The 24,728-nt window shown below is 36.1% G+C and overlaps 1 protein-coding gene and 1 pseudogene across 4 annotated transcripts in view; both read left to right on the forward strand.

Moving 5' to 3' along the window:
• SLAIN2 (SLAIN motif family member 2) overlaps positions 1-24,728 on the forward strand; it is a 75,327-nt gene that overhangs the window by 27,351 nt on the left and 23,248 nt on the right. For 2 of the 4 annotated variants that reach the window (XM_070458024.1, XM_020879751.2), the window contains exons 3-7: positions 4,134-4,298; positions 7,261-7,422; positions 10,276-10,635; positions 11,006-11,143; positions 17,744-17,821. In XM_070458024.1, the coding sequence (XP_070314125.1) occupies positions 4,134-4,298; positions 7,261-7,422; positions 10,276-10,635; positions 11,006-11,143; positions 17,744-17,821 (903 nt within the window). The remainder of the gene's footprint in view (positions 1-4,133; positions 4,299-7,260; positions 7,423-10,275; positions 10,636-11,005; positions 11,144-17,743; positions 17,822-24,728) is intronic. The other 2 variants (XM_020879771.2, XM_020879761.2) reach the window with 1 other exon arrangement.
• LOC139032005 (histone-lysine N-methyltransferase SETMAR-like) lies at positions 4,313-6,519 on the forward strand (annotated as a pseudogene).

Below are 24,728 nucleotides of genomic sequence, written 5' to 3' on the forward strand. Positions count from 1 at the left end.
TTATGAAAGAGCCTTGCATGTTTTTCTGGCTCATGGTAGTGATTAGCAAATGTATTCCTGCCTGTCGTCTTTTTGTTTGCTTTGTCTTTTATTTGGCATTTTGGGTTTAAATTGCTTTTATGCCCTGTTGTTTAATAGCATTCACAAAGCTAATAAAATATATGTGTCACTATTTATGGCATTTAGTGTAGCATACTGATGTGTTGGAAATATAGGAAAAATATTATTGACTCTTTCTTGGAATTACTGTCAGTCTGTTAAGAATATCAGTTTCCAGGAATTCCCTGGATGTCCAGTGATCAATACTCAGTGCTTTCACTGCTGGTGCCTGGGTTCAGTTCCCGTTCAGGAAACTAAGATCCCGCAATTCGCATGGCATGGCCATAAAAACAAAAACAGAAGACTAAAAAAAGTAATAGTTTCCAGGAAAACTCATGTAGTAAAAGATTGATGCATGATTACTAATTTGGAATAGGTTTTTGTTTTTTGCTTTGTGTTTACTTGACAGCTATGTCCTTAAGATTACTTTTTTTGACTTTATTGTTGAAGTACATGCTCTTTTTTTCAGGGTGTAAACTGCAAGTGGTCAGGGGAGGCATGGGGAACGTACACAGTTAAACTGGCATATAGTAAAGTGTAGTTTGTAACAAGTAATGGTTATTATAAGAAAATAATATATGGGATAGACATAGTGGAGAAAACCAAAGCGGTTACACTTCAGAAGTACCAATTGGAGTGAGTAGCTTTTTGCTTTATTATGACAAAGTTACTAAAGATAGTACGAGCCTGTAAGAGAAGCTGTAACTCTTGAACTGAAACTAGGTGTAATCAAGTACTGGATCTGCTTAACAATGCTTAGATCTTATAGCTGTGTGCACAGAGCAGTAGCCATAACTGTATATATTTAAAGGAAAAGTAATTTGGCTGTTTCAGGTTTGAAGCTTATAGTCCTAAACCTCTCTTTTCCCAGGTTGGAGGGAAGATGGTTTTTTAAATATATTTTTTGATAAGGCACACATCTCCTAGAAACTTAGCTATTGTGTTCCAGCACAACAGTTTCTGCTCCTTCACACTCAGCTGCTCTTCAGTGAACTACCATGTGTTCCTGAGACATTCTTTTCTTATTTATTTTTTTTTAATGATAATGCATTATCTTCTTTACCCTGTCTTAAAACACTCCCTACAGTTTTCTTTTCAGTCTTTTAAGGTTCTCCCTTCTCTGTTCTCTGCCCATCTTTTTTTTTTTGGTGGTAAGACTTATTTAACATAAAATACCCCACTTTAACTGTTTTTAAATGTACAGTTCAGTGGCATTAAGTACATTCACATTGCCATTGCCTCTTATCTCTAGAACGTTTTGTCATCCCAGACTGTGTTAGAGTGGAGAAGGCCGAAAGTGACACAGGGTGGTTTTGAGGAGGGTTGATGATGGTAGCTGAGCAGTGTGTGATGGGGGAAAGGGTCGTAGTCGAGACAAAAAGGTGTGAAAGGATAGAGGAACAAGCCAAAGATGAGGAGATGGGGGAGAGGAAAGCATCAGCATTGATTTCCGTGTTTCCAGCTAGTGTGATAGGTTGAATGTTGTTACCGTTCTGAGATAAGGACCGCAGACATAAAATTTGTTTTAACTCAAAAAGAATGAGTTTGGATTTGGACATGAATTAATTTTGAGAATGAAAATGAGAGAAGAATGAGTTTGTTTTGGGGTACATTTGCCATACCTTCAGGAGAGACATTAAGTGGGCAGTGTATATGAGACTGAAGCTCATGAAAACTTAGGCTTAGAGAGATAAAAAATGGGGACTTGGGTAATATAGATACTAACTAATGTTGTGATTATGATTGAAATTTCTCAAGAAAAAGGAAGTTAAAATTTGAGTTGAGAACTTGCAGTGCTCGTAATTAAATAAATAACCAAATAGAGAATATGCTTCAAAGGAAATCAGAGTAAAGAGAAAAGAACGAACACCTCTGTTTCTCCTCAGGTTGATAATTGAAATCAGGCTATGTACTACATACTCAATATATTTAATGGTGTCTTGTCTCATGGTGAATATGTATAAAACTATACTATTCACCAGCTTATTGTACTATCCAACTTAACAGAAAACATGTTTGCCTCCTCTCAAAACCAGCGCTCTGCCTATAAGCAAACCAGAAAGTTCAGAACCATCTTATTTTTTTTTCCTTTAGTAATCCTTTCTAGTTTTTAATATTCATCCCTTTCTTCCTTTTTTGGTCACCTTTATTAACTAGTTCAGTCTAATCTATTTAACATTAAGATTTCCACCATTGGTTTTTCCTGTGCTGATTAGGTCACAATACTCTTGCTCAGAAGTCCCTGATGGTGTTGTCATTGCTACTGAACACATTTCAAACTCCTAAGCACGGCGTTCCAGGCCTCCTGTGACTTGGCCCCAGCTGGTTTTTCTTGTTTTGTCCCTCATCGTGTACTTTGCCTTTCTGGATTACTCACTGTTATTCCCTGGACACAGTATGCATTTTCAGAACACAGCTTTCCTTTGTTATAAACGCAGATGAAACCATGTGCTTTGCTCAGTCCTAGTGTCCTGTCACATGACTGCTCACCTGTTCATGGCTGCTCCACTGCCTCCTCTTCAAAAAGCCTTACCCGCTTTCTGTCGGCTGTAATGAGTTACTCCTGTCTCATCATTTCCATTAGCCTCTGCACTTTTTTGATAGTACTCATTTCATTTTGCCTTGAAATCATTGTTTTTTCTCCCTGCACTGCTTGGTGATAGGCCTGTTGAGAAAAAGTACCATCTGTGTATGTATTTTACATAGTACTTGGTAATGGTCATAAACATGAATAAATGGTAGATTTTAGAGTAGAGTGGAAGAAAGAAAAAAATACTTTTACGTATGTGTTTATTTGGCTGGCTGCGTTGGGTCTCAGTTGCAGCACACGGCTCTTCCCTGAATCGTGTGGGAAATTGCGGTGCAACACACAGGTTCTCCCGCTGTGGTGTGCGGGCTCGGTAGTTGCGACATGTGGACTCTTTCCTGAATCGTGCGGGATCTTCCGGTGCGGCACACAGGTTCTCCCGCTGTGGTGTGCGGGCTCGGTAGTTGCCGCGTGTGGGCTTAGTTGCTCTGCAGCATGTGGAATCTTCCCAGACCAGGGATCAAACCTGTGTACCCTGCATTGCGAGGTGACTTCTTAACCACTGGACCATGAGGAAAGTGCTCCCCAAAATAATTTAAGTATTAATTTTTCTTACATATAATTGCACTTGAGATCTTTCATACTACTTTTATAATTTTATACACATAGCACAGATGTTTTACCTTTTTCTAGCAGAAGTATTCTCCTTGGCCCAGAAAATGTGAGTGGGGGGGAACTTTTTTTCTTTTCAAAAAAGAATTCTTGCATGTTTGACTTTAGTATGGCCTAAATAGTCAATGGACTTCCCTGGTGGCTCAGATGGTAAAGTGCCTGTCTACAATGTGGGAGTCCCAGGTTCAGTCTTTGGGTCGGGAAGATCTCCTGAGAAGGAAATGGCAACCCACTCCAATATTCTTGCCTGGAAAATCCCATGGATGGAGGAGCCTGGTAGGCTACAGTCCATGGGGTGGCAAAGAGTTGGACACGACTGAGTGACTTCACTTTCACTAAATAGTCAATATTGTTTTATTTCTTCTAAAACCAAAACTTAGGAAAGACTATGTTTAAAACTCATTATTTCATAGTTTTTTGTTGTTATTAGCAATATGTATTCAAAAAATGAGAAAACACAAATTGCTTTTATATTCACAAGGTTGATACAGTGGGAATAAACTTCCCCACAAGACAGAAGTAATTTAGTGTTAATAATTTACTGAGGAGATGTTCTTCCTGTGGTGTTATTGGATTAGCCAAAAAGTTTGTATGCGTTTTTCTGTAACATCTTACAATATTTTTGTTTGATGTGGCTCCTGTTTTATTTGCATAACAAAATTTAAGATAGTGGAGATATTTTGTTGGGATTATTAATGTGATATACGCCCTCGCCCCTCTGTACAAATGTTTCTGTATTTAAATTGAGATAATTACTGAATTGCCTAACAGGAAATTTTTTGAAATGTTACTAGCCTTTTGTTCAATTTGATTTTTTTTCTTGTCATTAATGCAGCTCTCAAGAGGCAGAATTTGTATAATAATCCTTTCAACTCCGTCAGTTATACAAGTCCTTACAGTCCAAATGCCAGTAGCCCATACAGTAGTGGTTTCAATTCTCCGTCCTCAACCCCAGTGCGACCCCCTATTGTCAAACAGTTAATACTTCCTGGAAATTCAGGTAAGGAGAAATGAATTGAAGTAATTAAGAAATAGTTTTTAACTTATTGCCCTGCCTCAGAAAATAATTTATTCATCAGTAGCTCAAGTTCTTTTATTTATGAAATCTCCAACTGACTAGAGAAGATATCGTCAAGGAGCTACTTGGCACCAGGTAGTGCTGTACTGGGCCCCAGGGATACGGATAAGCCAGGATACATCCAGTTTTCTTTAGCATGTATGTAAAATTTTTTTAATGTGGCTTGATTAAATAAGGTCACAAGTTTGATTCTCTTAACAAATGCTTGCTTGGGTTGTAAAACCTACAGTTAAATAGGAGTTTTAATGAGCTTTGATATTGCACTTTAATAATAGTATTAGACTGTATATGAATGTGCCAGGGGAGTGTTTAGAGCCATGAAGGGTATAAGAAAGGGATAGATTGCTATAATTGAGGAAAGAATGTTCTGCGTGGTTCTGTGACTGAGACTGTTATTGTATAGCTTACTGATCTTTAGATTTCACCCAATCAGTTACTCTTATTACTGCTATTGTTATGATTAATTATTATGGCTCCCTTAAAATGTATTAATCACCTCAGACTTTTGACCTGTGTATTTGCCAGTTTCATCACTTATTGATCCTACTCTTTGCTCTGTACATAGGTTGTTAGTTGCTACTTATTTCACCCATGACTGTTGTACTAAAAAGTTTGATCTGCCATATTTGTTTAATATTTTAAAAAATATTAAAAAATTTTATTCAGGTACTATTTGAGACTGACCCTGTAGTACATTTCCTATTATGTGCACTATACTCTTTTTGATAATATAAATATTAACTATGTTTTGTGTTGTTCTTGCTCTTTTTATGTGCCGTTTATGTTAGAGATGACTCTTACGGTGAAAAATTCAGGAAACAAGAATTTCAAATACATCTGTATTAGAAATATTAATAACAGTGTTGGGATTTTTCAGTTCTTCATTGGAAGTTGATCAGATGAATTATTTCCTTAGAAAGAAGTTACTAGGTTGGTGCAAAAGTAATTGCAGTTTTGCATTGTTGAACTTGCTGTTTAGTATTGGAATAGATACTTAATAAATGTGGTTATGTTGTACATCATTTTAATGCACATTTCTCGCTTTTTTTTTTGGCTAATGACTTATTTCTTGCTGTGTATTTTATATTTATTTTAGACTATGGAAATGATGATTGACAAAAAGCAAATTCAAGCAGTTTTCTTATTCGAGTTCAAAAGGGGTTGTAAGGCAGCAGGGACAACTCGTAATATCAGCAATGCGTTTGGCCCAGGAACTGCTAACAAATATACAGAGCAGTGGTGGTTAGAGAAATTTTGCAAAGGATATGAGAGCCTTGAAGATGAGGGGTGGAGTGGCCAGCCATCGGGAAGTTGACAGTGACCAATTGAGAGGGTCACTGAAGCTGATCCTCTTTACAGCTACATGAGAAGTTGCCAAAGAATTCAATATTGACCTTCAAAGCAAATTGAAAGGTGAAAAAGCATGATAAGTAGGTGCCTCATGAGCTGACCACAAATCAAAAAATTCATCCTTTTGAAGTGTTGTCTTCTCTTATTCTACATAACAACAATGAACCATTTCTTGATTGGACTGTGACGTGCGACGAAAAGTGGATTTTATATGACAGCCAGCCAGCAACCAGACTGGCACCAGAGAAAGTCGTGGTCACTGTTTGGTGGTCTGCTGCCTGTCTGATCCATTACAGCTTTTTGAATCCTGGCGAAGCCATTACACCTCATAAGTATGCTCAGCAAATCGATGAGATGCACTGAAAACTACAACGCCTGTAGCCGGTGGTCAACAGAATGGGTCCAGTTCTTCTCCATGACAACACCCGACCACATGTCGTACAAGCAATGCTTCAAAAGTTGAATGAATTGGGCTACAGTTTTACCTCATCCACTGTATTTACCTGACCTCTCGCTTACCAACTACCACTTCTTCAAGCATCTCAACAGCTTTTTGCAGGGGAAATGTTTCCACAACCAGCAGGAGGCAGAAAATGCTTTCTAAGAGTTCATCAAACCCCAAAGCACAGACTTTTATGCTACAAGAATAAGCAAACTTATTTCTTATTGGCAAAACTGTGTTGATTGTAATTGTTCCTATTTTGATTAATAAAGAAGAGTTTGAGCCTAGTTATAATGCTTTAAAATTCACAGTCCCAAACTGCAATTACTAAAAAAAAAAACAAAAAACAAACTGCAATTACTTTTTCACCAACCTATTAAGATTCTTTTGGATATGTATAGCCTTTATTCCTCTGAGCTGTCTTCTGTCCTCCTTTGGTTTCTAGTGATAAAATGTGTTTTTTAATCCAGTCATTTCCTTCATCCTGTCTTTGTGCTTCACTACTAAACATCAGAGAACTCCTTGGATCCCCATTACTAGTTTGGCAAAGGAATTTTGTAAACATGGCATAATGTAGGAGAAATGAGCTTAGTGTTCTTTTTTTGGTTTGGTTCTAAATCTCTAAGGAATCCTGATTTTCCTCAAATTATAGTTTTCTTGTTTAGGAAAAGTAGGTGGTTTCATTCAAGGGGAAAGATGATGGTGTTTGCTAATGAAATGGGAGGAGAAAACGCTACATAATTCATCTGTTTATAGAGCAGTTTCACTGGCTACCTGGTAAAAGTTGAAATCCTCTAGCATGTGTTATTTGAACATTAAATACTTTACCACTACTGTCTTGAAAACTGAATTTTTCATAAGAATATGGATAAATTATAGCTATAAGAAAATGAGTTTTGTATTTGTCATTGTATATAGTTGTCTTCATTTTTAATCAGGTCAGTTTTTAATTTTAACATCTGGGAATTTTATAAACAGAAAAGACAGAATAACAATGAACTGAATCAGTCCAAAGATATAATATCAAGTTAATTGCAACAGATGTTTATTCAATTTTTGTTCACCAAAGTTTGAATCATTTTCTTTTTTAAGGTAATTTGAAAAGTTCATCAGACAGAAATCCTCCACTCAGTCCTCAATCCTCTATAGACAGTGAATTAAGTGCTTCAGAATTAGATGAAGATTCAATTGGATCCAATTATAAGCTAAATGATGTAACTGATGTGCAAATTCTAGCTCGGATGCAGGAAGAAAGTAAGTATTTTAATGGTTAAAGTTTAGGTCTTTCATTACGGTATAATTTTTTTGCCCTTATTAAATGTCTTACAGTGTTGTGGAATAGTAGTATAATAAGAATAGAAAAGTTGACATTTCAGAGGCTTTTTGAGCATGTGGACTGGTTTGTTCATTGGCTTGTTTTTAGAGTCCATTGTATGCTGAGCAGTTTGCTGTGTGAGTACTAAGGAAAAGCAGGCTGTGCTCTGCTGTGCCGGGAAGTCGCACGCTGCTTGTTTCTCTGCTGTGATCCAGTGGTTACTACTCTATTGCTCCTTCCTTAGTGTGGATGAGCATTTCTCAGTTGTTCTTTCATTATTACCTGCCTCTAAGGAGCCTGTTTAGATTTTTTTTCCCTTTTTACCCATTTGTGCTCCCAATAAATTTTAATACCACTGATATAGTCTACATCTCTTTGTGTGTACTCTAAGAACCACAAACTATTATATCTAAGATTTTTTTCACACCCACAAAATCAGTTTTTTCTCCTTGGAGGCAAGTATATCATCTTTCTTAGAATATGTGTATTCTGCTTAAAAAGAGAGACCTTTAAGGGAAAATTGAAATTGCGACATTAAGTTAAATGAAGCATGTGATGTTGTTTTGCACAGTGGTCCTTGCAACTTTTTGGGTAACAGGAACCTTTAAGAATCTGATAAATCGGGTGGAGAGGGAGGTGGGAGGGGGGATTGGGATGGGGAATACATGTAACTCCATGGCTGATTCATGTCAATGTATGACAAAACCCACTGCAATGTTGTGAAGTAATTAGCCTCCAACTAATAAAAAGAAATGAAAAAAAAAAAAAAAAGAATCTGATAGAAGTGTTGTCCCCAAAGTACACATGTGCACAAAATTTTTACTATTTCAAGTGTTCATCAATGACTTGGCTCTCATCTGAATATAAATGATAGTATTATTCTTGCCTGTACATTTTATTGTATGGGCTTAACTGAAGGAAGCAATCTCTCTAAAGTGATCTCTTTAAGCTTTACAGTGAAAAGATCCTTAAAGCACAGGTTTCAGAGTCTTGACAGTTGGCTGAGGTAATGGAGCAGTGCTATAATTTAGTTCAGAAATTTTCTGTTTATGTCCTTTCTTTTATGTAAGTGTTATCAAGCAGTAACGTTAAGAAACTGCAGAATGTTGGTTTCTTACTCTGCTAATTCTTATCCCATTTTTACACATCTTCCCTTAGAAAGAAAGGTTTGGTGCTTTTCTGTCTTTAGCCCTACAAACCAATAACATGTTACCCTTTTCTTCTGTAAGTTTGTATTAACAAACTCCTCATTCTGAGTTTGATATTGTCAGCTAATGAGGGGTTATTGTCACAGATGTGAAAAAAGAATAAAGAATGCTGCCTAACTGTCACTTAGACTAAACTTACTTGTTTCTTCTTTGAACCCTGACTTTTTAGACTGCAATATTTTGTTAGAAATTCAATCTCGTATTTGCTATAGTTTTCATATTGTATGTCGGTAACATATAATAGAAATTTTAGCCTTTCTTTAAAAATCCTTTCTAAGCCATTCACATGCATAAATATTTCTTTTCCTGGTGAATTAAAAAAAAAGTGATACTGAAAATGTGAGTGATACTCTTTGAAACCACCATCATTTTCTTTTTAAGAGAATGATTTTCCTTTTTGCAACATTGTTTCTCCAGCTTTTTGCTGATACAATTGTAAAGTAACAGATGTGGGCTTTTGCCTGGTTCAGCTCCCTCATTTTTAAGATGAGAAAAGCACAATGCCTTTATAGTGGTTGTGATCTCCATAAGACTGCCTGTTAGTGGAGAACTTGCATCAGGATTGGGATTTTCTTTTCTAAAACAATACTCTGTTCATGGGTCTGTTGTCTTTTGCTAAGTGACACCAAGTAATTTGTCAGTTATTACAATGGTCTCCAAACCTGACCAAAAGGCTGGATGTGTCCTAGGAAACCATAGCGTTATAGGTACCCTGATATGATTCTCTTTCACTTCTTTGGGGAACCATGATGATAGCACTTTCTGTGTATAACTATATAACTTAAAAAGTTTGAATACTACTCAAGAACAGACAGATCTTCTGGACTAAACTGCCAATAGTTAGCAGGATTTCCTCAACATACTATCTAAATGCGACACTCTTTTTCAATTGTAATTTTTTCCTCATTGAATATGTGTCACATTTGTTTTTATTCTAGAAGTTTTAATACTATTCGAAGGGCTCCTTAGGTTCCTTGGGTGTTCCTGGAGATATCAAGATAAAAAGGCACTCCTTTGAAAATTCTTACTTGATGGTTTAGAATATAAGCTTATTTTTTTGAACTCCATTAGCTTGTGAAGCAATTGGAATTATATTTGTGCCCAAGTATTCAATTCCTAAGACTGGGTTAGAAGTTTCCTTCATCATCTTCTGGAGTAAGATTAATCCAAAGGTTTAGTATCCAGGGTGTTTATTTACTCACTGATGTATTCTTTACACTGGTTGGACAGGTAATTGTTTTCTTTCAATATTCCTTTAATGTTAATCTCAAATTTGGACTCCTGTCTTTTGGAATACAAATATTTTTAAATTTATGGTTTTCTTTTTAATATAGATTTTGGATTCAAGAAGAAATGTTGAAATTGGGTAAAAATTTATGAATTTCGTGTAATATAAAAATAGCTTTTTAGATGTAGTATATGCATCCTTGTGTGTGGGGAAGTCTAAGATGAATCAAGTGAAAGGGAGTTTTCCTTTACATGTTATATACTATTCGTGTTTCTCAATGATAATCTTGTGCTTTTAAACCTTAAAAATACTTAAATGTTTAATAACTAAAGAAATAACACATTCATTATTGTCAGGTCTCCGGCAAGAATATGCAGCCACAGCGTCTCGGCGCAGTTCTGGTTCATCTTGCAATTCTACCAGACGGGGTACTTTTAGTGATCAGGAACTTGATGCACAAAGTTTAGATGATGAAGATGACAATATGCATCATGCAGTATACCCTGCTGTTAACAGGTTTTCACCATCACCACGCAATTCACCTCGACCATCACCTAAGCAGTCACCCCGAAATTCACCTCGTTCTCGATCTCCTGCTCGGGGAATAGAATATAGTAGAGTGTCCCCACAGCCTATGATTAGCCGCTTACAGCAACCTCGCCTTTCACTTCAAGGCCATCCAACAGATTTACAGACAACCAATGTTAAAAATGAAGGTAACTATAAGAATGGAAAAAAATTGTCCTTCATGTTTTGGTATAAAGTAACAAGGTTTTTACCGAGGTTTTGCATTTTAGATAAGTAGATCAAGAGTTTTTACTTAGGTTAGTTTTGCTTTGCCATATTCATGAAGTCATGAAGTGTTTAGATTTTGAGTTAAGTAATTTATGCTTCTTTTTTAAAGGTTCTACCCATTTATAGAAACTGTATTGAGTTATTTTTTATAAGATGTGTTTTTTTCCTGTTAGCTCTTCTAAAGTCTGCAGAACATTTAAAGAATGATTTTTGAATGTTAATATTTTAATTTTCTCCATCCTAAAAAATGTTTTGACTTGTTTTTTTTTAATTAAAATTCTATTGTTATAGAAAAACTAAGACGCAGTCTTCCAAACCTGTCCCGAACATCTAATACACAAGTTGACTCAGTGAAAAGCAGCAGAAGTGACTCAAATTTTCAAGTGCCAAATGGAGGTATACCTCGCATGCAACCTCAGGCTTCAGCCAGTAAGTATCTTTTATTTATCAGTTATTTAAAGAAAATGAAAATTACAGAGCTTAATTTTGTGCTGAATAGCTGTACTATAGTAAAATGTAATGCTTATTAGTTTTGTAAGATAATCATAGCTATATTCAATTTAAAATTTGTCCCTATTAAATATCCAGTTGTATCAATACTTAAATCTGTATGAAACTGTAGTCTCTAGAATTTTGAAATAAGCAAGTTCTGTTTAATTTACAAATATATATATATTCTTTAAAAACCTTCTGTTCTGCAATACTGAACATTAAAAATGACAGAATTTGGGGGCAGGGGACGTGGAATAGTCCTGAAATAGACCATTTAAAACCCAAGGAGCTTTCTTACTAGAATATTAATAAAAATAATAATTGTCCTATAAATATACAAATAAAGGCTTGATAAATTCTTAATAAATACTTCACCAAAAGTAGAATTTTATTTAAAAAAAAAAAGTTGAAAGTAACTTGATGGAAAGAAAAGCTGAAACTGTTGATTTAAGGAGACATATGCAGCATAAGCAAGGATTAGAGAATCACACAGAAGGGACTCCTGAGACAGAGCGGCCAGACTGACCAAGACGTGATGTGGGAGTAGATGGGCACTCTATACTTTACAGAGTGGTTTTAAAAGAATTGAACACTTTCTAAGAAGTATTGCTTATTAACTAAGGCAGATATGAGCATGTACTAAACCCAGTTTTAAACAACTATCAGAGTTATCTCTGCAATCTTAGAAATGCTCAGTATGCATGCCTTCTGTCCCACAGTTCACATCAGTTTTGTCGTCTGACTTATTCAGTTCCTTTGTAACGTATTTACTGTTGGTGGTTAAAGTGGTCACTATGATTGCTCCTTCATTCCCTCAAAGCTGTGATGAAGCGATACAAGCACACAGTTACTGACTGCCCACTTATAACGTGTGTGCTGAGTGACAGCTGTGACAGCCTCAGGTCTTTGTAAGTCCCCTTGCACTCCTCCTTAGCTCTGTTGTGTTTGCTGACTTGGTGTACTCTATATTGAGCTGCTGTTATTTGGCGGCTTAATTCACAGTCTAGAAAAAATTTTGGTTCAGTTTGAACCAAAATGACTTTTGTGATAATATTGAAAAGTTTTCCTTATTTACCAATTGTAAATAATATTATTTATATTATAAAACTCACATTGTGCTATCCCTTATATTCATAATTCTGTTTAATCCTCTGAACAAGTCTATAAAGTAGGTTCAGTTACTAATACATTTTTACAAATTAGGAAACTGAAGCTTTGAAAGGCTATGTAGCTTATCACCTGCTCATTCCCTAGAATTTTTTCCCTATAGGTGAATTATTTTTTCTTTTCCCTCAGAAGTTGATAATTAAAAACAGATAAAGAAACATAGTGAGATTCTAATCACTAATTTACTTATAAGTGGAATATATGTATGCAGTTTCATAGTAGTATATTTCAGTATTTGAATAATGTATAGGCAGAAGAAATAGTAAGGTACCATCCTTTTTTAAAAATTGCATATACTTGTTTGTTTTTATGTTTGTAGTTGTGAAGCTTGTTTATGATGAAAATGTCAGAAACCTTTATTTTAGTATAGAGTCACACTGTTCACAGGATGTATTTGAAAAGTAGTAAATCCAGAATATTAGCAGGTTTAAAATTTAATAAAGTTTATTTGATAAAAATATTTAAAACTTGGACTTCCCTGGCAGTCCAGTGGTTAGGACCTGGCGCTTTCACTGCTGTGGCTCTGGGTTCACTCCCTGGTTGGGGATCTAAGATCCCACAAGCCACATGGTGCAGCCAAAAAAGAAAAAAAGTTAAAACTTTGTATTTAAAGTCAATACATTATGAAGCAAAATAGAATGTTAACCTGTTTTTCTGAAAATTTTACATTATCTTTGATATGTAATATATATGTGTTTTAATTAGTGTGTGTGTTAGATGTACTGTTACATATCAAAATAAAAAGACTAATATGGTAATTATGTAAAAATATTACAATGGAAAGTTTTATACATGAATAGCATTTTAAATATTTTTTACAAACCAGTTCATATATTTGCTGCATTTTGTTTTCTTTTAAGTATTTTTCCAGCTCTTAAGTGGTAAAGCTTTGGTTCTTACTTGCTGGTCTGCATGAACCTAACTTTGCAAGATTGCTGTTATTTCCACCTAAGGGACCACTTCTTTTGCCTTGTTACTATGCAATCACTATTTTTATATGCTTATTTGCTATGGCTGCATTATTGTGGATGCTGGCATTCAAGTATGAATATTATGAGAGTCCTAATATACTTCATTTTGATAGCTATTACCAATTCTTGACTTTTACATTTGGAAAATGTGAGTAACTTAAAAAGTTTAAGAAAACCAGAGCATTGCAAAGGTCATGAATACATGTAATTTTTTCAGTTTCTCCAGTTAAAGGAAGGAATGTTTGTCAGGGACAGTTTTTCAAAAAACTAGTGTAGTGCTTGTTTTCTAAGACCACTAGAGAACAGGTTTAGTGAAAAGGCTTAATTTTCAGAAAAATATAGGAATTTCTGGTTCAGAAATAAGAGAAGGGAGAAAAACCCAAGACAATCTGCTGGTTTTAAAAAAGTAGCACATATTTACTTTCATATGTATTATCTCATTTGAACCTCACAACATCCCATTTTTTATTTTTATAGAGAGGGAGCAGAGGTCCATATAAATTATATGTACAATGCCAAGTAACTAGAAAACTGGCAAAACCAAGCCAGATGAACTCTCAGCTCCCTTGTGTGTCTCCCGATTTCCTCCCAGTTACTGTTTGGATTACATCATCCTGACCCTAACTGCAAATAAGAAGGCATTGGAAAATATTATTGGATGACTCTGTTGGAGCATGATTTGAGGTTGAACTGTAAATACTTTGTGAATTACCACAAAAGAATAAGTCTGTGTAACATTTATCATTTGCTTGCTTACATGTAACTAAGTGGAAGAACATGTTTGCACAGGATACAGTGTACTCCTAGAGGAGAGATATATAGGATCAGTATTGTACTGTGGACCTCACACTGAGGAGGGAGTGTCCAGGGCAGCTACCAACTTATGCATAGCCAGACTGCACTTAGGCCCATGGGGGAGGAATTCTCATCCAAATTTCACTTGTAACCAAAACATGAAAAGGTTACACTAGAATTTTACATAATTATGAAAAATGAAGTTGAAGTAAAATAAGTCATGATAAATCTGTGTAGTGGGCTAATATAAGAATGAGTGAAATACTTGTGGAACTTTTGTTTAAGGGTAAGTAGTATAATTATGTTGAGTCAGTTACCACAAAGACATTGATACTAATAAGTATAGTTCTTCTGACCTTTACTTCAGGAAATGTGATGGAGATGTGATTGAATACATCTGGAGTGGGAATCCAGAATCTCTATTTTTTAGAAGTGTCTCAGCTGACTCTGGAGCATAGTTAAGTTTAAGAACCACTGAATTGGATCTCAGCTCTGGAGGATCTTGAATATTTAATTGAAGTCTCCAGATTTTATCCAGAGATTATTATTAATTATTACCCTAATTATTCAGTAAATAATTAAGATGTTTATAGGGTGTATGTTATGTTCTAGGCATTGGGAATATAAATGTGAAAGAGAGAGCTTGTGCCCTTCAAAAGCAGGAAGTGATGGGGAAACAGAGGTATTACACTCATCAGTATAAAGAGGTTTTCTGGGAAGATACTGAAAGATATCTCAGCCAGCTCTGGAGGAGGTGTCACATGAGGGAAGAAAGTATAGGTTTTCCCAACAGTGGGACCAGCAATGAAATCTTAAGAATGACACCCTGATTATAGTGGTTTTGTTTGACTAAACTGTGGGTCACAGGACGGTTAGTGGGTTCAGTGACAAGAATGAGAGATGTAGGTAGGGGATAGATTGTGGGAATTTTAAAATACCATATTCGGAATTCCCTGGCATTCCAGTGGTTAAGCCTCTGCGCTTTCATTGCTGAGAGTACGGATTCTGGTCAGGAAACTAAGATCCCACAAGCTGTGTGGTGCGGCCAAAAAATAAGTAGGTAAATAAAATATATTAAGGAGTTTAGATTTCATCTTAACAAGCTACCCTAGGCTTTTAATCAGGGTTCCTTCTTAAGAAATTGAATCTGATAGCAATGTGAAGAGTGGATTAAAGTTCTAGAAGGATTTGGAGACCAGTTTAGTTTATCATTTAAAAAGTGATTTTGGGAACTCCTTGGCAGTCTAGTGGTTGGGACTTCGTGCTTCCACTGCAGCAGGCATGAGTTGGATCCCTAGAGAGGAACTAGGATCCCACAAGCCACATGGTCAAAATAAAGAAATAAAAGTGATTTTGCCATTGGAAAATGGATCAAATTAAGATTGATAATTCAGATTAAAATTTAATTTTTGTTCTTATTTGTGTAACATTGTGTTTCTTTGTGGTATCATGAAAATCATTCATTTTATTCTGTCTGTATCAGGCAAGTCTAGAGTATACTGCCTAAACCTGTTTGCAGTCTGATTCTTTGAATTGCCAGTGGAGAGTCATCACTTGTCTGTAGAAGCTGTTCTTGTGACATCACCCGTGAAACTTGAGGGATAAAGTCCATTGGAGTCATTATAGCTGTTAATTTAAATAAGATCTTTCCAGAACAATTGGCTGTAGATGATATTTTATATTTAAACCCTTGTTTAAGAAGTCTTAGTGGTTAAGAGATATTGTGGATTGCCAGCGTATGTGCAGTTGGTTACCCTTTGCCTTCATTTGCTCCACTACAAGCACTGTGGCCTACTTCTGTTCTTCTTGTGTATCTGGCACACTCCTACCTCAGGTCCTTACTACTGCTTTTCATTCCGTCTAGGATGCATTCCCCCAATATCTGTATGGCTCACTTCCACTCTTCCTTCAGATCTTTGGGCAAATGTCGTCTCAGGAGAAATATTTCTTAATCACGCTATTGATAATGGCAGCTTATGTCTCGTGGTTCTTTTCCCCCTTTCCTACTTAATTTTCTCCTTAGCAGCTGTCACCATCTGGCAGGCCATGTATTTTACTCCTTGTTTATTGTCAGTTTCCCCTTCCCTAAACTCTTAGTTCCATGGAAGTAGGAACTTTGTCTGTCCAGCCAGCTATGTATTCATTATTTCTAAAACAGTACCTGGAATAAAGTACACAATTATTAGAAAGAAAGTAAGAATGAATGGGTGAGTGAATGAATGAAAATATAAATGGTAGAAAGCATATATGAATAAATATATAAATGAAGAATATTTAATAATGATAGTGCCTGATATTTCTGTGGGATAGATATGAAGTTATGCATTATGAAATTGATTCTTTTTTTTTAAGTTTGGAGAATTTTTTGCTAGTCCGCCTGGCAATATATTTAACTTAAACTGGCATACAGCATTTAGTTGCAGTAGTGTGTTGTAATAAGTGTTGGTAGAAATTGAAATCAAATGGGTTTGTTACTTTTTAAAAATGTTTCCTATTAGTGAAAATCCTATCCCCATTGATTGGATTAAGCAACAGAGATAAAGAAAAATTCTCCTTAACTCTTTTTGGTGATGTATCAAGTAATACATATATCCACAAATGACTGTTAGAATGCTGGTCAGATTTATGGTTTGAGATCTCTGTTTTGGGGCAGGAGGAAGTGGTGTTTATAAATCCTAGAGGTGTATGAAGTCTGATTTTCGCATCACAGGATGATGTTTTAGAACCACTTACATAGGTGACTGCACTGGTGGCTATGGGACTCGCCCGTTCATTGGAGCCATAGTGAGCTTGAACTCTGGATGCCTCTGAACTGCTGCTTAGTTGTCAGTTTTGAGAGTTTTACACAGTTAACAGATGAGGAGTTGTGAAGAAAGCTTAGAACTCCTCCTTGAACACTTAAAAAACAGATGCTCTTACTCCTCCAAATCCCTCAACCCCAACATGTACGCACACACATCCCTACCCCTCACCATCCCATATGCGTATGTGCATAGTCCAGATCTGTTGCTCCCCAAGGTCTAAAATGCAGTTAGTTAAATTCCACACCAAGATGGTGTTGAATATATTTAAAGCAACTAGATGGTTGATTCCCTTGAGGACCTGCCTGGTTCTGAGTTTTCTTCTCCTTTTTGAGTGTGAGGATTACTGTTTCATGTCAGGACGGTTCATCTAACAATAACTGCTTTGCCAGTCTGCTTTTTTGCACTGAGCCAGCACTACATTCGTTTGTTTTTTTCTGTACTGCGTGCTTGTGTTCATCACTTTTACTTACTAGCTTTGTATTCTTTGCGTCCTGCAGCATGTTTGCTGGTGGTTTGTTTTCTCTGATATTTTGATCCGTTTACATGTTATAGATTTTCTCATCTATAAGAAACGATTTCTTAAAGTATGCACTTTGCACTAAGATTTCCATTCCCTTTCTTTTCTAACTTAATGCACTAAGCATCACTTTGATTCCTCTGATTTTAGGTTTCTGATGTATTCTCACCTGTCTGTTTCTTGATAAATTTTCAAGTTTGTATTAAAATATTCAAGTTTACAGAAGCTATAGCCTTTATCTTGTCCTTCCAAGCAAATATTACAGTTCCTTATTTTTCAACAGCTTCGCAAAGGCTGAAAAATTTGCCTCGTACTTCCCTCAAAGCCAAACAGTTGCTTCAAACTTCATCTCCAAAAAGAGGTAACTACAGCCTCTTACTAAGTTTTAAATTTCAACAAATGATCAAGTTAGTTAAATCTTTCACCTTTTGGCATACTGAGTCAGTGATGTCTATAGGGCATGTATTAGTCTTTTTTTTTTTTTAATAATAATGAAATAATGTTGATTCATTCTCTGTTACTTGGATAAATCCAGAAGAAACTAATTTTCTACAGAGGTATGTATTGAGTTGCAATTCTGAAAGGAATAAATGATATTTATTTATGATAGCTTTTCATATTAGAGAATTTATCATTTTTCTTACCTAAAACTGAGGGTCACTGTTTCAATTTTGTTAGATAAACTAATAAATGCTTTAAAATGTATGAAATGCCAGACATTCTGTATGCAATATTTTTTCTTCTGACTTTGGTGTTTGGATTTACTTATCTGTAGGATGAAATAGGCCTGTTTTCATATTAGAGATTGATTGAGGTTAGAGCATAGTTGTGGTTAACTGATAATGTTTGGAATATTTATGGAATGGTAGTTTTTATAGGAACTGACAGTTGAAGAAATATTTGAAGGTTGGACATCAAAGCTATCATATTGGTTCCAGGAGATTGAATATATGCTGCTGCTGCTGCTAAGTCACTTCAGTCGTGTCCAACTCTGTGCGACCCCATAGATGGCAGCCCACCAGGCTCCCCCGACCCTGGGATTCTCCAGGCAAGAACACTGGAGTGGGTTGCCATTTCCTTCTCCAGTGCATGAAAGTGAAGTCGCTCAGTCGTGTCCGACTCTTAGCGACCCCATGGACTGCAGCCTACCAGGTTCCTCTGTCCATGGGATTTTTCCAGGCAATAGTACTGGAGTGGGCTGCCATTGCCTTCTCCGATTGAATGTGTGGACAGCTAGAAAAAAGTAGAATTGGGAGAAACACTGTGGGATTGGATATACCAACAGTAATAAGAATAGATAGAAAATATATATATATATATAAATAATAAATAGGACTTCCCTGGTGGGAAGTGGTTAATAGTCCATACTTCCACTTCTCAGGGCAGGGTTTGATTCCTGGTCCCCCTGGTCAAGGAAGTTCCAAATGCCAGGCAGCCAAGAGAAAAAAAGAATGAATAGAAACCTCAGAGAATATGGGACAGAATAAATATAGGCAGTGAAGAAAAATATTTCCCTTATCTGCATAGATTTCCTCACAGCTTCGGAACTCAACAACTAACAAAGATATAAGAAGGATAAAACACTAACAATGTTACATGGAAAGAGGAGGTTTGATTTGTTGAAAAAACGATTTAGTTAATATGGCTACAGAAGTACTGAAATAGATATCAATACTTCAGCAAGTTCATTAAAAGCAAATGATTTAGCGATGATTTGGTGGATGGTATAATTTAAGGAAATACTTTTAGATATTAGAATCCCAAGAAAATAGTCAAATAGAAAATAAGAATGTAGGAAAGTTTGTGTTTTGGATGTCAGAAGTTGATCTTAGGCCTCCAGTAGGGGTGTTTTCCAGTGCCACTATCAGAAATAATGATAGACGGGATAGATTATGCTCTTTTATTGAAGAAGAAGGTGACTTATTAAAGATCATTGTAGAAAATGTTCTTAACTTTTTTGAGGACCCTAGGCCTCTTTTTTGAGATTTCCAAATACTTTTGAATATTTTTAGGTATGGGAGGAAGGTGAAAACAGATGATCATAAAAGGATTGTAGTATCTACAAAAGGGCAGGAGAGGATATTAAGTTTATATATAGTATTTTTTGGTATGTTCTATAAGCTTCATTTTGGGGGCCTTAGGTTTATAAAATTTAAAAAATTTTACTTGATTCTGTGTTGCTGTTTATTAGATTGAAAGTGAAGGTGACAGTCGCTCAGTCATGTCTGACTCTTTGGACTGTATAGTTCATGAAATGCTCCAGGCCAGAATACTGGAGTGGGTAGCCTTTCCCTTTTCCGGGGCATCTTCCCAACCCAGGGATCTAACCTGGGTCTCCCACATTGCAGGCAGGTTCTTTACCAGTTGAGCCACAAGGGAAGCCATTATTAGATTGAGAAGATCATAATTTCTGGCTGACATTTTGTGGGAGGGATGAGTAGGGCCTATAGAGGTTACATTATTTTTGTGATTCTGAGCTACCAAACTACCTACCCTCTGTGATAACAGGAAAACTGAGTCTCATAATTCCTGGTACCTCTAGCTGTCTAGTTGACATGGTAAAGGAAGAGTAGATTGTGCATGTGCATGTTTGATTTTTTGTTCTTTTAATTTCATTTTGTTTAATCTCTTAATTATCTTAATCCAGACTCCCATATTTTCTGGTTGGTATTGTGACTTGGTGATCATTTACACTGTATAAGTTCTAAACCGATTGAGAAATGGTTTATGACAGGATTTTAAATACTAATTTAATTACTGGTAAAGCTGAATTGGAGAATCTCTCTTGACTGGAAGGTCAAAATGGATTTTCTAATTTCCCCTCGTCTTGACTTTATGAGAGAAAGGGATCTGCTTTGGACTGTGGGATTCTCTGATCTTGTAGGGATGTAATGTAGACAGGACACATGTTCACAGATACCTTTGCATATTAAACCTGCCCAGTAGAGAAACGGACTAGATAGTAAATTGCCACATAAATCAAATGTTCCTTATCCTGGGGATAAACCTATAATGTTTTCTAGAAAGCTGATTTACTTACTTTAAGGGCTCACAGAATCGTGGGAAGAGGAAGTTTTCCTTAAACTCTCAGAAAAATAGTCACTGATTTTAATTGCATTTAGTAGTGGCTGGAGTTTGAAGATGGGAAGAGAAGTAAAGCTGTGCTGCGTGGCACTGAAGAAGCGCACCGTAACCATTTGTTGATGGACACGACCAGGTCCACTGGTTGATGCCACTGACTCAGGAAGGCTGCACACGCCCTTGTTTGCATTGCCTCCTTGCAGAGCTTTGGCTTCTCCATCCCGTTTTCCCTTTGAGAAGAGGGAAGAGAAGTGTGTTTTTAAGACTTCATAGGAGTGACTGCTTAAACTGCTTTGATAAAGATATATTTTATCTACCTCCAGTTGTTGGAAAATCAGTGAAGTAGAGATAAACAAGGTGGGAACCTAACCAAGTTAGGGGGAGAAAATGACTAGTTAGAAAAGTGAATGCAGAGATCAGGGCAAATTTTAATGTTTTTTATTTTTTTTTAATTTGAATGTTTTTTATTTTTATTTAGAAGAAAAAAAGCAGCTAAGGAGTTTGTGATGGTGGTTGTCTAATACTGCTTTAATATTCTAACTCTCTGTATTTTGAGATATTTAACATGAGATAAGCAATAGTTAATCAGAGTCCTTATTGATATGGACCGAGGAATTTTGTAATAACTCTGGATCCAAAATTTAAAATTTCTTGTGTTCCCTTTTCTGTCAGTTAACATGTACTGAATCTGAGTCAAACAGATTAACATTTTCAGATTAACATTCAGAAAACAAAATCATGGCATCTGGTCCCATCACTTCATGGCAAATAGATGGACAAACAGTGGAAACAGTGTCAGACTTTATTTTTGAACTTTATTTCTAATTGAAATAAATTTTCAATTAAATAAATTTTCAAAATCAGTTCAGTTCAGTCGCTCAGTCATGTCTGACTCTTTGCGATCCCATGAATTGCAGCACCCCAGGCCTCCCTGTCTGTCACCAACTCCCGGAGTTTACTCAAACCCACGTCCGTCAAGTTGGTGATGCCATCCAGCCATCTCATCCTCTGTTGTCCCCTTCTCCTCCTGCCCCCAATCCCTCCAAGCATCAGGGTCTTTTCAAATGAGTCAGCTCTTCGCATGAGGTGGCCAAAGTACTGGAGTTTCAGCTTCAACATCAGTCCTTCCAATGAACACCCAGGACTGAGATCCTTTAGGATGGACTGGTTGGATCTCCTTGCGGTCCAAGGGACTCTCAAGAGTCTTCTCCAATACCATAGTTCAAAAGCATCAATTTTTCGGCGCTCAGCTTTCTTTACAGTCCAACTCTCACATCCAGACATGACCACTGGAAAAACCATAACCTTGACCAGATTGACCTTTGTTGGCAAAGTAATGTTTCTGCCTTTTAATATGCTATCTAGGTTGGTCATAACTTTCCTTCCAAGGAGTAAGCGTCTTTTAATTTCATGGCTGCAGTCACCATCTGCAGTGATTTTGGAGCCCCCAAAAATAAAGTCTGACACTGTTTCCACTGTTTGTCCATCTATTTGCCATGAAGTGATGGGACCAGATGCCATGATTTTGTTTTCTGAATGTTAAGCTTAAGCCAACTTTTTCACTCTCCTCTTTCACTTTCATCAAGAGGCTTTTTAGTTCCTCTTCACTTTCTGCCATAAGGGTGGTGTCATCTGCATATCTGAGGTTATTGATATTTCTCCCAGCAATCTTGATTCCAGCTTGTGCTTCATCCAGCCCAGCGTTTCTCATGATGTACTCTGCATAAAAGTCAAACAGGATACATGCGTTATATCCTTTTCTCTTTTTTTCTCTGTTCTAGCCCCTCTTTACTTTTTCTTCTATTAACAGTTGTGATCAAAGCCAGCCTCTGCTATAAACAGCTTTTTGAAACAGTTAAAATGATAGGAGTTATTCTCACTCCCATGACTTTGTTATATACAGTGGGAGAATGGGAAAGGAGAGCACAGAGGACTGTTCTTGGGGCTCCCTTCAAATGCACACATTTCTGTTAGACCATGTCATGCTGTTTTGGAATGATGATTGAATGGGTTGTATTTACATTTAGACTTGCTAAGGCTTTCGTGATTTTCTAAGATTCTTTTTTCTTCTCTAGTTAAGTCTTAAGTACATCAATTAATTTCCTTTGCTGAAAAAATCCTATATCGGAATTCCCTCCTCTCTGAAATTTGTGCCTTGATTTTCCTGATTAAATAGGACTGCATTTTAGAATGTCAAAAATCTAATATTCTGTGGTCTTAAAAAGATTACCTGATTCCAGTTTACCCTCATTATATTTTTATTCCTCCCTAGCCCGCAAGTTTATAGATAAGGCAGAATGCTGCTGCCATTAGGGAAGGAAGCGCTTTTCACCATAGTGAAGCTGCAGCTTAGTGCCCCTCTGCATAGACGCTCTAGTTTTCCCTCAAGTTCTACATTAACCTTGCTAAAGTATTTCTTGACATATCTTGAGATTGTTTTAATAGAACATTTTGACTTCTCCTTTCATAAACTCTAGTACATTCATCTAAGAACTTTAAGATTAACAGTTAAAAGGATTTCTGATTTATAAATCTATCTTTTAATCCTTGTTATTTTAAAATACCACACAATTCAGAAAACCATATGATACATAGAGAACTTAATGAATTGCTATAAGGCAACCCCATTGTGACTACCATTTCTATCAGGGGACTAGAACTTAACTTCCTTAGATACTCTACATCCATCTGCTTCCAAACACAGTCCTCTCTTGACTCCTTTTCACCGAAGTAGCCATTCTTCCACATTTTTATAATTTCTATTTTAGAACTTCCAGAAGTTCCTTACTTCTCTGTATTTGTCATCCAAGTAATCAAACTATAGTTTTGCCTCTTTACTACATCTTTTTAAGTCTCCTTAATTTATAGCTTTCCTCCAACTCTTTACTACCCCTTATTGTTTGAAGAAACCACCAAATCACTTGTCCTATAGATGTTCACACAAATTGGATTTTCTGTGATGTCTTTTATCAGGTTCCTCTGTATTTCCTATAAATTGGTAGTTATCTTCATGCTTAATTAGATTCAGTAATGTTATTTTTGGCAAGATTATTTCATTGGTGGTGGCGCTTCTTCAGCCAAAGGTGCATAAAGTGGGGTTGCCTGTTTCATGTGATATTAACAGGCATTGATGCATAATGCCTATATCCTTACTTTATTAGGAATTGCAGAATTGGGTTTTTCAATTCTAACACTCCTTTATTTAAAATAAAAAAAACTAGTATGCAGAGAAACTTATTCTTTGGTAAACCAGCACTAAAGTTTTATTTCAGTGCTTGTTGTTTCCCTTTATTTACCAGTTTGCAAAATAAAAAATTGGCAACCTAGAATTCTCCAAAGATAACCAGTATTTTTCTTTAATACATATCATTATAAATGTATAGATTTAAACAAACATTTTTTTATTGTGTTTCAATCTATTCTGGGCGTTCTCCCAACTTTGGTAGAAGCATCGTCAAGTTGGTGTTCAGGTCTTTTTGACACAACCCTGGTAGTCTTTGATAATATCTTAATAAACAGATATGACAAGATTGGCTCATCTTTTACATTTCTTGCCACAGACCTGGATTTAGTTTTTCTCCAGAAAACCTTGATTTCTTTTGGTAGGAAATGGAATCTCAAAACCAAAATCTATTAGTTATGTTCTTTGCTATCTTGTTGGTCATTGTTTATGGTTCTTTTCAGCTACTAGAAATGTATATGTGTAGGTTTGTGTATAATTTAAGATTGAGGGCCTTAATGAATTCATGCTAATACTTCCCTTTCAAATTTAGGGCTTTAGCCTCTTTTAACTTATATCTATCTTTCTTTTATCCTGCTCTGAGAAGCCTATTTCTCGGAAACACATAGGAATAGAGTATCATGTAACAATTTTTCTCCCATGTTTTACACAGAATCTTCTGGGGATAAATAACATTAGTGTACTACACCATACAGTATAGTTACTAAGAACAGTTTATAAAATGTTTCCCATATATAACTATTCCATATTCTCCTTTATGTCTCATTTAGAGATAGCTCTACATTTAAATAATACCTGATGCTTACTACCAGTCTGTTGATATTGTCTCACCAGTCAGTTTTCTTATTTAAAGCTTATCCTCTAGTAGATTTCTTCAGAAGGAGTTATAGGACCAATATCCATTCTCTCATTTTTTGCATGTTGATGACAGCTTGTTTGCTATTTT

The sequence above is a fragment of the Odocoileus virginianus genome, chromosome 29 (assembly GCF_023699985.2).
Source record: "Odocoileus virginianus isolate 20LAN1187 ecotype Illinois chromosome 29, Ovbor_1.2, whole genome shotgun sequence".
Classification (NCBI taxonomy): domain Eukaryota; kingdom Metazoa; phylum Chordata; class Mammalia; order Artiodactyla; family Cervidae; genus Odocoileus; species Odocoileus virginianus.